This window comes from Stomoxys calcitrans, chromosome 3 (assembly GCF_963082655.1).
Source record: "Stomoxys calcitrans chromosome 3, idStoCalc2.1, whole genome shotgun sequence".
In the NCBI taxonomy this organism is placed as follows: Eukaryota; Metazoa; Arthropoda; class Insecta; order Diptera; family Muscidae; genus Stomoxys; species Stomoxys calcitrans.
In genome coordinates, this window is record NC_081554.1 from 30,043,663 (window position 1) to 30,060,895 (window position 17,233).

At 39.6% G+C, this 17,233-nt stretch overlaps 1 protein-coding gene across 1 annotated transcript in view; it reads right to left on the minus strand.

Annotated features, from left to right (window-relative positions):
* Nucleotides 1-16,980, minus strand: part of LOC106096340 (uncharacterized) — a 54,873-nt gene extending 37,893 nt beyond the window's left edge. Inside the window, exon 1 of the mRNA XM_059365952.1 lies at nt 14,716-16,980. Within this exon, the coding sequence (XP_059221935.1) occupies nt 14,716-16,954 (2,239 nt within the window). The 5' untranslated portion in view covers nt 16,955-16,980. The remainder of the gene's footprint in view (nt 1-14,715) is intronic.
* Nucleotides 16,981-17,233: the final 253 nt, after the last annotated feature.

Sequence of the window (17,233 nt, forward strand, 5' to 3'; positions counted from 1 at the left end):
CCTGATATAGCTCCCATGTAACCGATCCCCCGATTTGACTTCTTGAGCCCTTTTGAACCACAATTTTTGCCCGATTTGGCTGAAATTTTGCATGTGGCGTTCCGTTATGTCTTCCAATAACTGTATTTAGTACGGGTCGAATCGGTCCATAACCTGATATAGCTCCCATATAAACCGATCTCCCGATTTGACTGCTTGAGCCTTTAAAAGTTGCAATTGTTGGTGTTGAGTTGAGTACGGTCCAAATCGGTCTGATATAGCTCCCATATAAACCGATCTCCCGATTTGACTTCTTGAGCCCCTACAACAGGCATTTCATGTTCGATTTGGCTGAAAATTTCCACGTGGTGTTCTGTTATGACTTCCAACAACTGTGTCAAGTACGGTCCGAATCGGTCTATAATCTGATATAGCACTCATATAAATCGATCTCCCGATTTGGCTTCTTGAGACCATGGAAGCCGCAATTTTTGTCCGATTTAGCTGAAATTTAGCATGTAGTGTTCTTTTCTGACTTCCAACACCTGTGTTGAGTAATGTCCAAATCGGTCTATAACCCGATATAGCTTCCACACAAACCGATTTCCCGATTTGACTTGTTGGGCCTCTGGAAGCCACATTTTTTGTCCGATTTAGATAAAATTTTGCAGATAGTGTTCTGTTATGACTTCCAACATCTATGCCAAATAAGGTTGTTTAAATCAGTCAAGAACCTGATATTGCTCCCATAACCGATCCTCCGATTTGACTTCTTACGCCCTTATGAGCCACAATTTTTGCCCGATTTGGCTGAAATTTTGCATATGGTGTTCCGTTATATCTTCCAACAACTGTATTTAGTACGGGTCGAATCGGTCCTGATACATAACCTGATATATTGGGTTGCCCAAAGTAATTGCGGATTTTTCATATAGTCGGCGTTGACAAATTTTTTCACAGCTTGTGACTCTGTAATTGCATTCTTTCTTCTGTCAGTTATCAGCTGTTACTTTTAGCTTGCTTTAGAAAAAGAGTGTAAAAAAAGCATATTTGATTAAAGTTCATTCTAAGTTTTATTAAAAATGCATTTACAATACTTTCTTTTAAAAAATCCGCAATTACTTTTTGGGCAACCCAATAGCTCCCATATAAACCAATCTCCCGATTTCACGTCTTGAGTCTTTAAAAGTTGCAATTTTTGTCCGATTTGGCTAAAATTTAGTATGTAGTGTTCTGTTGTGACTTCCAATAACTGTGCTAAGTACGGTTAAGATCGGTCTATAACCTGATATAGATCCCATATAAACCGATCTCCCGATTTGGCTCAAATTTTGCATGCGTAGTTCTGTCGCGGTCCAAATCAGGGTATAACCTCATATAGCTCCCATATAAACCGGTCTCTCGGTCATCCTTGTTCAGTTCCTAGAGGCTTTAATTTTTGCTGGTTTGACAGAAGTTTGGTATGTGGAATAAAATTAAGCCCTTCAGCCAAATTTAGTTTATATACATTTTTAACAGAATCCATGTTGGTGGGTTCCCAAGATTCGCCCGGTCCGAACTTAGCACGCTTTTCCTTGTTAGTATTTAAAGCGTACAACAAGCCGATTACTGGCTTAGGTGCATGTCCATATCGGCATGGGGTGGATTAATATCCGCACCCTCTTTTCCACCTAACCAAACCTAGATCAAATATGGGTCTCCCAATGGTATTTCGGTATTGCTTCCAATTTGTTCTCTGCTCACCAGTGTTACATGCGCGTTAATCGCCAAAGATTAAGCCCTACAATATGTTGACTGTAGCTAATTTCTAACTTTGGCCAACCATAGAAAATGTATTTCCATTTTTGAAATTTTGCTTTTTGCGGATAAGGCCAAAAGTCCCAAAACACAGCATTGTCTTAAAAAAATCTAACGTATTTTCTCCAAAAACTAGATATTTCCCTAAAGGGATGAAACAAGAAGCCAATGACAAAAAAAATCATAATTATACCTTAGAAATACGTTACAAAGAACTCTAACTCTTTTTTTCACTTTTCAAGTTAAAAATTTCTATAAAAGTCGCACCTGGTAGCCGAAAGTCATTGACAACAAGCCAAGTATCATAGGCGAGTTGCTGCCGCAGCAACAGCACCAAAATCATCAGGACACGAAACAAAAATATCCAAGTTGGCGCCAAAACAAAACCCACAGATTTCTATCAAAAGAAATTCCATAACATTTAACTTCAGCAGCCATATATGGGATGCCATAGGAGACAAAGGATGCGTACAACCAATGAACTACAACAAAAAATATGGAGAATAATAGAAAATACGTTAAAAATATCAAGGTATAGGAAACCCTTGCTTTTCCCCTTTTAATAGTTCAAAAAATTATACGTTTTCTAACCCAAAAAAAAAGTATGGCAAAGCAATAACAACAACAGTAGTTGCAATGCTTTGCCACAATGTGCTGCAACTATTGGAGAAAAAAATCTCAAAAAATCCAAAAAATATAGGAAGGACAATGTTAACCCAAAACATCCTTTTTTAACGGAAATGAAAATTATTTGGGTTTGCCTTTAAAGCAGCGGTTATCCAAAAACAAAATCTTTTACTTCCCATTTTCACAACTCTGTTGTTGCTTGTCTACTTTTTAAGGATTTTAAGGGAAAAATTGATTATTTATTGCACATTTGTCGCTGATTCTCTGTATGCCTGCTTCGCCTGTCCTTATAAATGATGACATTTTTTTTCTTTTAATTTTAAGTAAGAAAATACCTAAAAAAACTAAATCTTAAAGTAGTTCCTTAGGGCTTTTGCGAAAAAAATCAAGGGTAACTGATTTCGATTTTTTTATGAAATTTTACCCAAAAAGTGATTGAGGAAGAAAAAACCCGGCAAACAATGGCAAATCATTGTCATTTTTAAGAGGATCGCAAATACTGCAGAGAGAGAGATTACAAACGATCTTCCACGGCTTAAAACAATGGAAATCATATCAAATGAGGGTAGGTTTTGTTTGAGCCACCAAAAACATTCGAATGATCTCATCGAGAAGAAAGAAAATGATGACTAGCCTAACCACCACAGAAACCACCCTTAGCACCATAAGGATAAAAATCAACTAAAACCCAACAACAACTGCAACACATTGTATAAAATATTAAATTTTTTACCCAAAAAATTTACTTCAATTTTTTTGTCCTTTCTATAGACAAAGGCAAAAAATCGATGATTTACCCCCCCAAAAAAATAACAACAAACATCGAAGGACATACACTCGTGTATTTGGTAAAAAGGAAATCAATGCATTATTTTTTCCTCTGATAATTCACAATGTTTTTTTTTACCTAAAAAACCGCTACGCTTAATGAATCTTAAGAAAATAATGCCAAAGACGTAATTGTGTAAAAATTTCCCTTAAAAAATTCTGCATTATCCTTGGCCTATTCTTTGTTAGGTACAACAACACCAAGACAAAGCCAGGACTTTGTCTAAAGGCTGTACTATTTTATTGACATGTTGGGTAATAAGTAACTGTCAATAGATATATGAGAGAGAAATGCCGTTTTTTAACGCAATTTCTAAGGATTTAAAGGATATGCCAAGAAAAGATGTGAAATTTGTGCAGAAACAGGCAAAAAAGAGAAGTTTTTGAAAAATCAACGGATTTTTTGCAAAATTTTCACACAGCTAATCAATGGATGGATGAAAGGGATCTCATTAAAGAAGGATTTATGTTTTCCTTATTTTTGGGTTGATTTTTTGAGGGAAAAAAGGATTGAAATATTTGCGATTAAGATTTATTAAACCTTTTCCATTGTAAAGGTTTCCCGCCAAAAAGAAAAGAGTTTCAATGGGAAATCATAAAAATTTCACCGAACTCGGGCCTCAAATGCGACTTTTATGGAGCTTAGATTTTAAATTGGGTGATAGATATATATGTATAACTAGCTGAATCCGGCCCGCTTCGCTGCGCCTTCTTTAACTTTATATGGAGCAAAATTTTTCTTTGAATATTTGTTTTCGACAATTACTGAGTTTTTGTGAAATACCATGCTACGAAAATAGTTTATCTCTTGACTAACAATATAAGTGCCTTTATCCGAATCCCATATGATCTCTATTGGTCTACGAATTTAAGTTTGGATGTAGGATGTACTCCATTCTTAAAATACTTTATTTCAGCCCGATATTCTCATGATGTCTGATTTAGGGGTGTTTTCGGGGGTGAGGTGTTCCCCCAGACACTTGGCCCTAAAAAATTTCAGCATCGTGCTCTTCTCTCAAATACCATTTCTTTAAACCCCATATTGCCATTGTCTTAAGAGGAGTTTACAGGATGAGGCGTCCCCCAAACACATTGTCCCAAAATTGGTTATCAAATTCGTTTTCTAATCTCAAATATCTTTCATTTGAGGCACATATTGGCATGGTCGAAATTTTTTTCCGTTTGGGGGTGTTTTGGGGAAGGGGCGGTGTCCCAAATACATGGTCCTACATTTGGATATCAAATTCGTATTCTACTCCCAAATCCTTTATTTGAGCTCCATATTGCGATGTTCAATAAAAAATAGCTGTTTGTGGGGTATTTTTGGAAAGGGGTAGACCCCCAGAAAATTTGTCCCGAAAGTGGGTATCAATTCTTGCTCTGCCCCCCAATTCCTTTCATTTAAGCCCCACATTGACATGGTCGGTAAATATGCCCGATTTAGGGGTGTTTTGGAGGGTGGGGTGGTCCCCCAATCACTAAGCCCTAAAAATATTTATATCAGCAACGTGCTCTATTCTCATATATTTGAACCTCGAGCTCCACAATCTTGAAGACCCAAATTGTCTTGGTGAGCAAATATGTCCTACTTGGGGGTTGTTATGGCGGTGGACGTCCCCTAGACAGTTGGTCTCGAATGTTGATGCCAGATTCTCGGTCTACTCCTAAATACCCTTCATTTGAGCTCCATTTTTCCATTGTCGGCAAACATGACCGGTTTGGGGGTGTTTTGGAGGATGAGACGGCCACTCAGTGAGTTGGTTTTGAAAATATATATCTGATTCGTGTTCTACTCTAAAATACCTCTTATTTGAGCCTCATATTGCAATGGTCAGCAAATACTTCCTATTTGGGTAGTGTTGTGGGGTTGGGGTGGCCCCATAGAAATTTTCCCCAAACATTGATATCAGATTCGTGCTTTACTCCCAAAGACCTTTCATTTTAGCCACATATTGCTTTGATCGTAAATTTGTCTTCTTTGGGGGATGTTCTCGGGAAGAATAGAAAGAGAGTCAATGAAAATGGGTCTTGCAGTAAATGGAGATAAGACGAAATGGATGGTTTCAATTCCCAAAAAGCCTTGCACAACCGAGCAGATAAAGAAAATGGAGAAAGTTGGGAACCACAACTTTGAGATAGTCAGTAACTTTATCTACCTCGGCACCCCCGTAACCGTAACCGAAATGACACCAGTTTTGAGATAAAGCGAAGAATAATACTGGCAAACAGATGTTACTTTGGACTAAGTAAGCAGTTTAGAAACAAGGCCACCTCTCGAGAGAGGAAGACTACACTTTACAAGAAACTGATACTACCCGTGCTGAAGCATGGGTACTTGTGAAAGCAGATGAGGCAGTGCTTGGAGTATTTGAGAGAATGAAGCTTCGTAAAATATATGGCCCAGTTTGCGTTAACGGAGAATATAGGCGACGTATGAGCCACGAGCTGTATGACGACGATAGCATAGTTACACGCATCAAAATACAAAGGCTGCGTTGGATAGGTCATGCTGTCAGAATGGATGAAGAAGCTTCAGCAAAGAAGTCCGGGAATACCAATAGCCCGATGGAAAGATCAAGTTGTGGGAGACACCTCGAAATGTGGTGTCAAAGGTTTTAGAATGAGCGCAGAAGATCGAGGCGCTTGGACCGCTATTCTACGTTCGGCTGGTGGAACAAATATTCTGTCATAGCCAATTAAAGTAAGTGAAGTTCTCGGGGACGGGCGGGCCCTCAAACACTTGGTCCCACATCTGGGTATCAGATTCGAATTCAGCCCCATATTCCCATGGTCAGTAAATAAGTCCTGTTTTGGGGGGTCTTTTGGGAAAGAGGTGGACTCCCAGAACCATGGTCCCACATTTGGATATTAGTTTCGTATTCCACTCGCAAATACCTTTCATTTGAGTCCCATATTGCCATGGTTGGTAAATATCTCCCATTTAGGGGTGTTTTGGGGGTTGGGGTGGTCCCCCTAACACTTGGTCCGACAATTGAATATCAGATACGTTTTCTTATCCTAAATACCTTTCATTTGAGTCCCATATTGTCATGATTGGTCTAAAAATATGTTTGGTAGGTTTTAGGGTGGGGCGGCCCCCCTAGGTACCCCATCCGAAATTTGGATACCAAGTTTTTATTTTTAGGCGACTATATGAGAGCTCACAAAATTTCGCTTAAATCGCACCACCCATCTCCGAGATCTGGCGTTTCTGAAAATTAGGGTAAGGGGGAGGGTCCGCTCCCCCTTCAGATATCAAAAAATTTAGTACCCTGTTTTCACCACGGGGTCATTATGCACCAACTGTGAATTTAAAGAAAATCGGTTCAGCCGTTTCTGAGTCTATAAGGAATACACAAACAAACCTACAAACAAATACAAATTGACCGATTTTGACAAATAAAGGGTGATTTTTTTGAGGTTAGGATTTTCATGCATTAGTATTTGACAGATCACGTGGGATTTCAGACATGGTGTCAAAGAGAAAGATGCTCAGTATGCTTTGACATTTCATCATGAATAGACTTACTAACGAGCAACGCTTGCAAATCATTGAATTTTATTACCAAAATCAGTGTTCGGTTCGAAATGTGTTCATTCACCGTAACGTTGCGTCCAACAGCATCTTTGAAAAAATACGGTCCAATGATTCCACCAGCGTACAAACCACACCAAACAGTGCATTTTTCGGGATGCATGGGCAGTTCTTGAACGGCTTCTGGTTGCTCTTCACTCCAAATGCGGCAATTTTGCTTATTTACGTAGCCATTCAACCAGAAATGAGCCTCATCGCTGAACAAAATTTGTCAAAATTTGAACACATTTCGAACCGAACACTGATTTTGGTAATAAAATTCAATGATTTGCAAGCGTTGCTCGTTAGTAAGTCTATTCATGATGAAATGTCAAAGCATACTGAGCATCTTTCTCTTTGACACCATGTCTGAAATCCCACGTGATCTGTCAAATACTAATGCATGAAAATCCTAACCTCAAAAAAATCACCCTTTACAATACATGCACCTGGCGACTAATACATACTGTCTTGGGACCATTTGGCGAAGTTTGGACCATTTCGCGAAGTTTCCCGACAATGTTCTGCACAAATGTACATATAATTGAGTAACTAATTGTAGGTGATTTTCCTTACCTTTCCACTTCATATGTGGTGAATATTTAAAAATCATCCCAGCCGCCATTTTTCAAACCCTTTTTTTGACTTTATCATGATTACAGCCAATGGGAATTTAAATATTCAAATATGGAATGTTGCATTCATCCTTTACATTTTTTCGAACTAATCACCCCTTCCTCAACAATGATGGCCACCATATTCAAATTTAAGTTTTTTATTTAAAATCCATTTCAAAAAACATCCCCTGTAACATTCATCTATTAGATTCAACCCCCAAATCACAAATCTCGATTTTTTATGCGTGAGTTCCGCGCAACGCAATAAAGACATTTAAATGCGATTTAGAATTTTTGTTTTATAATGTAGTTACCATTCCCAGGAAAATATCTTCAAAGGTTATTATACTTCCTTCTGGTGTCTCCTTTTGGCTTGTGGACTACCATTTTGGTGCTTTCCTCTTGCGTACGTTCTCAGCATAAAGTGTTGCTTGATTGGATTTATTTAAAATACTTGCATGGACCATAAAACAATTGTGTTAATACACCCACAATGCATTAGAGGTCTGGATTTTCAAAAAAAAAAAAAAAGTTGTTCAACCTTTTGTCATTGTTTTACTCCACCTCTGCCTTATTCTGCATTGGGGGGTATATCATATAAAAATGTTGTGTTTTCTAACATAAAGCCGGTGATGATGATGATACCGGCAGGGTGCTGTAAGGATTTTTGAATTTTTTTTTATATTTCATTGAAATATTTCACAGACTTGTGCAAAAACCATAATTTGCTTTTGAATTCTCTATTGTTTTCTTGTGATGAGGGTGTATTTCGCTTAAGGTGGCCCGTTTCTGGTCAAAGGTTAGCTTTACACCATCATCAGCTTCCATGTGATGTTTGGTCGTTTTTTCCATTGTTTGTGGCCTACCCCCCTGGGTTGTGAAAAGATTGTACCATTTTGCTTGGATTAAAACAAGTGGAGTTGGGTTATGACCAGAGTTACCGATATGAATAATGCGTCAAAAAAAATAAATAAGGAACTACAACAAGTAAAAAGGCATTAAGTTCAGCCGGGCCGAACTTTGGATACTCACTGTTTCAAATTTCAGCGAAATCAGCTTCAGTCCCCTGATCGGCAGATCGGTCTATATGGCAGCTATATCTAAATATAGTCCGATCAGAACCATATTTAGGTCGGATGTTGGAAGGTCTAAACCTACTCACTGTTTCAAATTTCAGCGAAATTGGGTAATAAATAAAGCTTTTATGGGCATTAGACCCTTTATCGGGAGATCGGTCTATATGGCAGCTATATTTAAATATGGAGCGATCTAATTCATATTTAGGTCAGATGTCGGGAGGCTTAAAATAAACCACTGTTGCAATATTCAGCGAAATCGGATAAAAAATAAAGCTTTTATGGGCATTAGACCCTTCATCGGAAGATCGGTCTATATGGCTGCTATATCTAAATATAATCCGATCTGTACTATATTTGGTTAGAGTGGTGGTAGGCTTAAAATAAACCACTGTTGCAAATTTCAGCGAAATCGGTTCAAAAATAAAGCTTTTATGGGCATTAGACCTTTAATTAGGAGATCGGTCAATATGGCAGCTATATCTACATATGGACCGTTATAATCCATATTTAGGACAGATGTCGGGAGGCTTAAAATAACCTACTTTTTCAAATTTCAGCAAAATCGGATAAAAAATAAAATTTTTTATGGGCATAAGACCCTTTATCGGAAAATCGGTCTATATAGTAGCTATATCCAAATATGGTCCCATTTGGCCCGTTCAAGAACTTAACCAGCGTGCATCAAAAAGGCGTATCTGTGCCAAATTTCAGCTCAATATCTCAATTTTTGAAGACTCTAGAGTGATTACAACAGACGAACGGACAGACACACGGACATCGTTAAATCGTCTTAGAGTTGTACGACGATCCGAAAAATATATACTTTGTAGGGTCGGAAGTTGATATTTCGATGTGTTGCAAACGGAAGGACTAAATGAATATACCCCCTATCCTACGGTGGTAAATGCAAATTTTGCCCATGAACATTCCACTAAGGAACAGGGGCAAACTTCTCTCATATCAATGAGTGCAGTCCAATTCAAGTTTAAGCTCAATGATAAGGGGCCTCCTTTTTATTGCCGAGTCCGAATGGCGTGCCGCAGTGCGACACCTCTTTGGAGAGAAGTTTTACATGGCATAGTACCTCACAAATGTTGCCAGCATGAGGAGGAGAAAACCACCGCTGAAAATTTTTTTCTGATGGTCTCGCCAGGATTCGAACCCAGGCGTTCAGCGTCATAGGCGGACATGCTAACCTCTCCGCTACGATGGCCTCCATCCTCCATCCTACGGTGGTAGGTATAAAAATTATTCAAAGCAGGCGAACCACAATGATTGCTCTGATAACTTTACTCCAGGTACCTCAATTAGCTGCAATCTACCAACATTGCCGCTTAATCTTCCTTTTACTTCGAGAGCAATTGGCAGCCCTGGCTGTGGCATGTGGCATGCGGCATATTCATATTTGTTTTGTGTCTGGGGACCTGTCCAAGTCTTCTAGCCTTTGGTGTTGCTTTGAAATGCTTTTAAATTCCATTGAAATTGGTTTATAAAAGGTTTTCATTTTTTTTTGTTATGTACATACCATGGGTTTCACTCCCTCACTTGCGGGGGGGAATATTTTGTTCTCACTTTTGTAAAATTAATATTTAAACATTTATTATGTTGAACGCGCCCCCACCCAAGTTCAATTCAGGTAATGTCTACAATAAAAAACGAGAGTGGTGGAGAACATTTTTTTTTGGGGTGATGGCTAAAAGGAATGTTACAATTTTACCTTTCATCTGGGGATATTCACCAAGGGTGGTTGATTTGGTTTTATTGCTTGTCTTTAAGGTTCGAGGGGGTGGCGTGGCTAATTTGTAATTGAGTTTTATTGAATTTTATGGTTGTTTTAAAGTTAGCAAAAAATATGTACATTTGTCTTGAAATTGAAACTTTTTAGGATTTTAAAGCGATTTTAAAGGGAAATATAATTTCTTAGCTTCTTTAATGTGGATACTTACTTACTAAGTTGGCCGTTATAGACAGTTTGAAGATCGAAGACATAAGAAAGATTTTCAAGTCCTTTGAACTCCTATGATTCTGCTCTAATTTCAGTGCCAAATATTCGATATGGCTTTCTCCAATTGATATTTTCAACATAGATTTGGTTTTTATACCCACCACCATAGGGTGAGGTGAATACGAATCTAGTCATTCTGTTTGTAACACCTCGGAATATTGATGTAGGACCCCATAAAGTATACATATTTTTATTTGTCTCGACATTCTGAGTTGAACTAGCCATGTCCGTCCGTCCGTCTTTCGAAATCACGATAGGGGTAGAACGCGTAGATCTACCCGCTTGATATTGATGTAGGTCGTTGGGGATTGCAAATGGGCCATATCAGTTCAGATTTGGATATAGCTCCCATATAAATCAATAACTGCGCCAAGTACGATCCGTATCGGTAATGAATATGATATAGCTCCTATGTAATCCGATCTACCGATTTGATTTCTTGAACCCCTAGAAGCCGCAATTTTTGTATAATTTGGCTGAAATTTTGCACATAGTGTTCCATTATGACTTTCAACAACTGTGTCGAGTACGGTCTAAATCGATCTATTAACTGATATAGCTCCCACATAAACCGATCTCCTGATTTGACTACTTGAGCCCCTGGAAGTCTCAATTTTCATCCGATTTGGCTGAAATTTTATACATGGTGTTTTGTTATGACTTCCAACAACTGTGTTAAGTACGGTTCAAATTGGTCCAAATCGGTCAGGAACATGATATAGCTCCCATACAAGCCGATCTCCCGATTTGATTTTTGAGCCCTTACAAGCCGAGATTTTTATCCGATTTTGCTGATATTTTGCATATAGTGTTCAGTTATGACTCTCAACAACTACGCAAAGTACTGTTCTATTCGGTCTATAACCAGATATAGCTCCCATATTTTAGCTGAATCCATGGTGGTGGGTTCCCAAGTTTCGGCTCAGCCGACCTTAACACACTTTTACTTGTTCATTCTATGTCTACATAAGCCACTTAAATAGCTTAACTCATGATAGGTCAAGGTTAGATCACGTCCCAGTAATCGGCTTGTTGTGCACTTGAACAATTCACAAAAGGAACCTTAATGTGTCCCATGAAGTCGCCGTAGGACGTATTATCACTCTTTTTTCTCCCTCAATATCAGCCTCGTTTCATTTCGGGTCCCTCATAGGATCTTTGCTTTCTTCTGATAGCCTCATCGTTCCCACGCCTCAACTGCGCGCGTCTCCATCCATGTTCCTTATTCGGGTAGCTTAGCAACAAACGGTTTCACTTTTTCTAGGGATATGGTCTGCAAAACCCTGGCCATTACTGCAAGGTTAAACTGTCTTTTAGTGTTTCTTACTTCACTGTGGCCCTGCAAACAAACAATGCGGATAGTACCGTATGTAGCGCAATTCCTAATCCCTCTCCTTCAATCTAGCACGGTTTATCACCCTAATAGCCATTCGATTCTCCACGAGCACGTTCACAATTGCAGATCTCGTTGTTGTTGTAGCAGTGAATATCCAGATCCAGGAACTTTGCGACTGAAGTGAGGTGCGTCCAGAGGAATCTGGTTCTGAGACGAGTGGGTACTTCTCTAGATGCCAGCTCGCATATATAAACGTCAGATCAGTGGACTCTGCTCTGCACAGTGTGCTGCATCACCTTGAGAGGACACTGGATTATAAGGAATTCACCAAAGAGGCTTTTTTATACAAACCACAGTAGGAAAGGGGCTATACTCATTTAGTCATTCCGTTTGCAACACATCGAAATATCAACTTCCGACCCTACAAAGTATATATATTTCGGATCGTCGTAAAATTCTAACACGATTTAACGATGTCCGTGTGTCTGTCCGTCCGTCTGTTGTAATCACTCTAGAACCTTCAAAATATTGAAATATTGAGCTGAAATTTGGCACAGATTCGTCTGCACGCTGGTTAAGTTCTCGAACGGGCCATATTTGTATATAGCTGCTATATAGTCCGTTTTTCCGATTAAGGGTCTAATGCCCATAAAAACTTTTGTTTTCATCGGGTTTTGTTGAAATTTTGAGTCTTCCCGACAACTGACCTAAATATGGTTTAGATCGGTCCATATCCATATCATCGGTCCATATCCATAGATATAGCGGCCAGATAGACCGATCTCACGATAGAGGGTCTGATGCCCATAAAAGCTTTATTTATTGCCCGGTTTCGCCGATATTTAGAACAGTGCGTTATCTTAAGCCTCCCGTTATCTGACGTAAATATGGTTCAGATCGGACTACATTTAGATATTGCTGCCATATGGACCGATCCACCGATAAAGGGCCTGAAGGCCATAAAAGCTTTATTTTTTATCCGATTTCGCTGAAATTTGGAATAGTGCGCAGTTTCCCAACATCCGACTCGAATATGGCACAGATCGGACTATATTTAGATATAGCTGCCATATAGACCGATCTGCCGATAAAGGGTCTGAAGCCCATAAAAGCTTTATTTATTACCCGATATTGTGGGCTATCTTAAACCTCCCGATATCAGACGTAAATATGGTTCAGATCGGACTACATTTAGATATAGCTGCCATATAGACCGATCCCCCGATAAATTGTCTGAAGGCCATAAAAGCTTTATTTTTTATCCGATTTCGCTGAAATTTGCAACAGTGTTAAGCCTCTTGACATCTGATTTAAATACGGATTAGATCGGTCCATATTTAGGTATAGCTTCCAAATAGACCGATCTCCCGATAGAGGGTCTGATGCCCATAAAAGCTTTATTTTTTAACCGATTTCTCAAAAATTTTAAACAGTGAGTTATTTTTAGCCTCCTGACACCCGACCTTAATATAGTTCCGATCGGACTATATTTAGATATAGCTGCCATATAGACCGATCTGCCGATAAGGGGTCTTAAGCCAATAAAAGCTTTATTTATTATCCGATTTTGCTGAAATTTTAAACAATGAGTTTTTCTGAGCCTCACGATATCCGACCTAAATATAGTTCAGATCGGTTTATAATTGGATATATCTGCCAAAAAGACCAATTCTACAAAATTGAATAGTGATATATTGGGTTGCCCAAAAAGTAATTGCGGATTTTTCATATAGTCTGCGTTGACAAATTTTTTCACAGCTTGTGACTCTGTAATTGCATTCTTTCTTCTGTCAGTTAACAGATGTTACTTTTAGCTTGCTTTAGAAAAAAAGTGTAAAAAAAGTATATTTGATTAAAGTTCATTCTAAGTTTTATTAAAAATGCATTTACTTTCTTTTAAAAAATCCGCAATTACTTTTTGGGCAACCCAATATATATATATAAGACCACTCAATGTCCGTGCCAAATTTGGGTCCTTAAGTTATCCAATTTTCACCGGATTGTGACGAAATTTGGTTTACACATATACCCGAGGTGGTGGGTATCCAAAGTTCGGCCCGGCCGAATGCCTTTTTACTTGTTTAGAATTCAAGAAGACTTTAACAATGTGCATGGGTCTGCTATTGAGAGGGCCTTACGGGGTACAGATATGGACGATAGCGTGATAATTTGGATGATAAGAATGCTTTCGCATAGGGAGATCATGTCCAGTATTGGTCGACGGTAATGGATTCTTGTTTTTGATGTGATTCTGTTCAGATTGGAGGCGAAAGGATTAAGGGTGGGTGCATATCTGCACGATCTCCTCATGCTCGCTAAGGGTAAATTTATAAACACTATATCTGACATTCTTAGTGATCTTCTTGAGTGCACGGAGTTGTGGGCTGCGGATGCGGGATTGCGGGCTTAGGTTGAATCCTAGGAAAACGGTTCAGGTTCTGTTCACAAGGAAGAAGAGGATTTCGAAGTTCGTACTACTCACATGGGGTGACTTTGGAGTTGAGTAAATGGGGTAAATTTCTTGGAGTTATACTTGACAGTAAATTGGACTGGAATTTGAATAGAGCCTTCCGGGTTAAGAAGGCCTTTACTCTTGTCAGAATCTTATAGGATGTTAGTGGGGTCTACGACATAGAATGAAGCACTGGCTGTACTCGGAGGTGGTAAGACCAGTTCTGACTTATGGTTGTCATATTTGATGGCCGCTGACGGAAAAGTGTCGACCAGATCAGATACAAATTAAATCAGTTTTATGTGCTTACCCGTAGTCTTTGGAAAATCTACGCTTACTGTACTTTTATTGCAAAGCAAATTGACTAAAGTTATCAACGTCTAAATATTGTTTATAAAAGTCTTACTTACTCAAAACTTACCTTTCCTCACAGACACCATGGCCATGCTGTCATCATTGTCTTGGACATTATGTGCCTGTGATACATTGTTGGCTATAACTTCATTAATCGCGACCGGCAATGCTGCCAAATTTGATGTTGGTGGGGAGGATGGCAATGAGCTGTCTGTAACCAAAGATGAATTCATGGACTTCCGTGAAGTCATAGAAAAGTGTCGTTGATGACCATCATCCATATTACTGGGGAGATGATTCTGTTGCTGCATTCGCTTGTGTTGTGTCGAATGAAAATGATGAGCTTGGATGTCGGACGCCTCTGCTGGTGTGTTACAATTTTCTTTGCCATTCATTTTTGTGTGACAAGAAATGTCATCAACACAATCGACATCACCATACCAATTAGTTGGATTAACAATGGCCGTGGTAGTAGTAGTAGAGGGGGCAGTAGCTTCATTGTCACCATGCTCAGCAGCAGAGACGGCAACAGTATTAGCTTGCCCCCCAGCCAAAGTGTCAGGCTTGCCATTTTGGATGTGGTCTGTATTTGTGAGAGTATTTTCCTTGCCTTCATCATTATTGTCTGGGATGTTGGTAACATTCTCTGCATGAGTTTGTGGGCAATAGTCCTTAGCATTTGCTGGGCTTCCTTTTTGGCTAGCAGGCTGCTGCTGCTGTTGTAGCGAGTGTGGTGGTGAGTATGACGAGACACCTGAATTTTTATAATCTGTCTTATGACACCCATCGAGGAGGGCGACATTGGCTCTAGCAACACCAACATTAATCGTTCTTTGAATGGTATCACTAATAGTGGGGCTGCTGTTGCTGCTCTCCTGACTATGGCTGCTGCTGCCGCTGCTGCTGCTATTGCTCAGCAAATGTTGTCGTAATTGCAGCTCTCGTATGAGACGATCTCTCTCGTGTATATTACGCACAAACAACAATTGCTCTCCATACGAAGAGGGGGAGGGGGAGTTGGCAAAGGGAGAATTGCAGGCGAAAGCAGGACCATGGGGCACGAGTATTTGAAGTTGTGGGGCCAGCTGATAAGCGGATGTTCTATCTGGAATTGGTGGCTGCTCCCGAAGATAATGATGCTGATGCTGTTTGAGAGGGTGCTGTTGCATTTGTGTTGGTGGTAACTGTTTGTTGTGATTTTTGTTTTTAGATTTTTTCCTTTGCCTTGTGGCAGCCATGCGTTCCTTGTCTGCTGCTTTGTTGTCAGCATTGTGGGTTAATGACTTTCTATTTGCCACGCCACCAGACATGCCAGACTGTTTTATGCATTTCGCCTGCCACCCAATGTCGGTGAGTAATTTTTCGTCTGCCATCATCTCGTTGGCTGGTCCACCTTCTGCCCCCAGAGCATCTTCATCAACAGATGCTACAACATTTTCTGGTTTCTGACGTTTTGTTGTTATGCTTTGGCCGTCTTGGGGAGATGGGGCAGGTGCGATGTGTTGTCTGCTAGTGGACTCCAACTCCATTGTTGCCGCCTTATTCGCAGTTTGTTGAAACACCATGGAATGGCCAGAGTTGGGCAAATTTATGTCGTTAATTAACACTGGGCATGACGATGATGACGACGTAGACTTTTGGGTGGCCATTGAGGGCGTCAATGGTGATGTTGATGATGAGTACAATGGGGGAATATTTGTGGCCACTGCTGTTGGCGGTGTTGTTAACAAATCTGGCATCATAAATGTTGGCATTGCCAGTAGCGAGTTTGTCTGTGGCATTCTAAGCTGTTCACAGCCTCCATGAGTGGGAGGCATTAGAAATGTTGGAAATATATTCAGTGGCGATTGTGGAGGTGTTATTTGAGACTTCAAATCACGTTCTGTAGTATGCGATACAGCGGCTTGAGGTTTTAGTGATGCCATATCTTCAACCGGACCATGGGGAGAAGGTATACAAATCGGTGCCAGATTGGTGGCCAATAATTGGGACCAGGTGAGACTAGGGCCCTCACAATGATTGTAGAAAGGTTTAATGGGCAAATGAGGCAAATTCATTGTTGTTGGATGATTTGCCAAGCCTTCTGTGGCAAAGGGCATTAGAAATTTAGAAGAACTATGTTCCACATGGGAGTTTGAAAATTTTGTTAAAGCATTGCTGGGAGTATCAAATTGCTTTGCATTCTCTTCCATGCCAATTTCTTTGGGCTTTGCATCAATTTCTGAGTTTTTATTTGAACGCTGTGTTTCTAATTCCTCCTCTTTCTCTCCAAGCCCTGCCTTGGTCTCGCGTATATACTTCAACATGTCTTTAACAGTGTTGCCATTGCTTTTATCCATTTCCGGAAAATTTGGTTTTTGGTTTTTATTACGCAACTCCGTTTCCTTGGCTTTTGAAATTTCCTTTGTAAATAAGGGATATGCGGCAATATGGCCCATATTTAAACCATTTACTAATGGCAAATTCAAGCAGCTATTAAAGGCCATTTCATTTTCAAAGCCCTGAAATATTTGAGGACATTTTTGTTTTTTAGGGTTAAATTCGTTATGGAATCCATAGAATTGTCCTATAGAAGGCTGATTGGA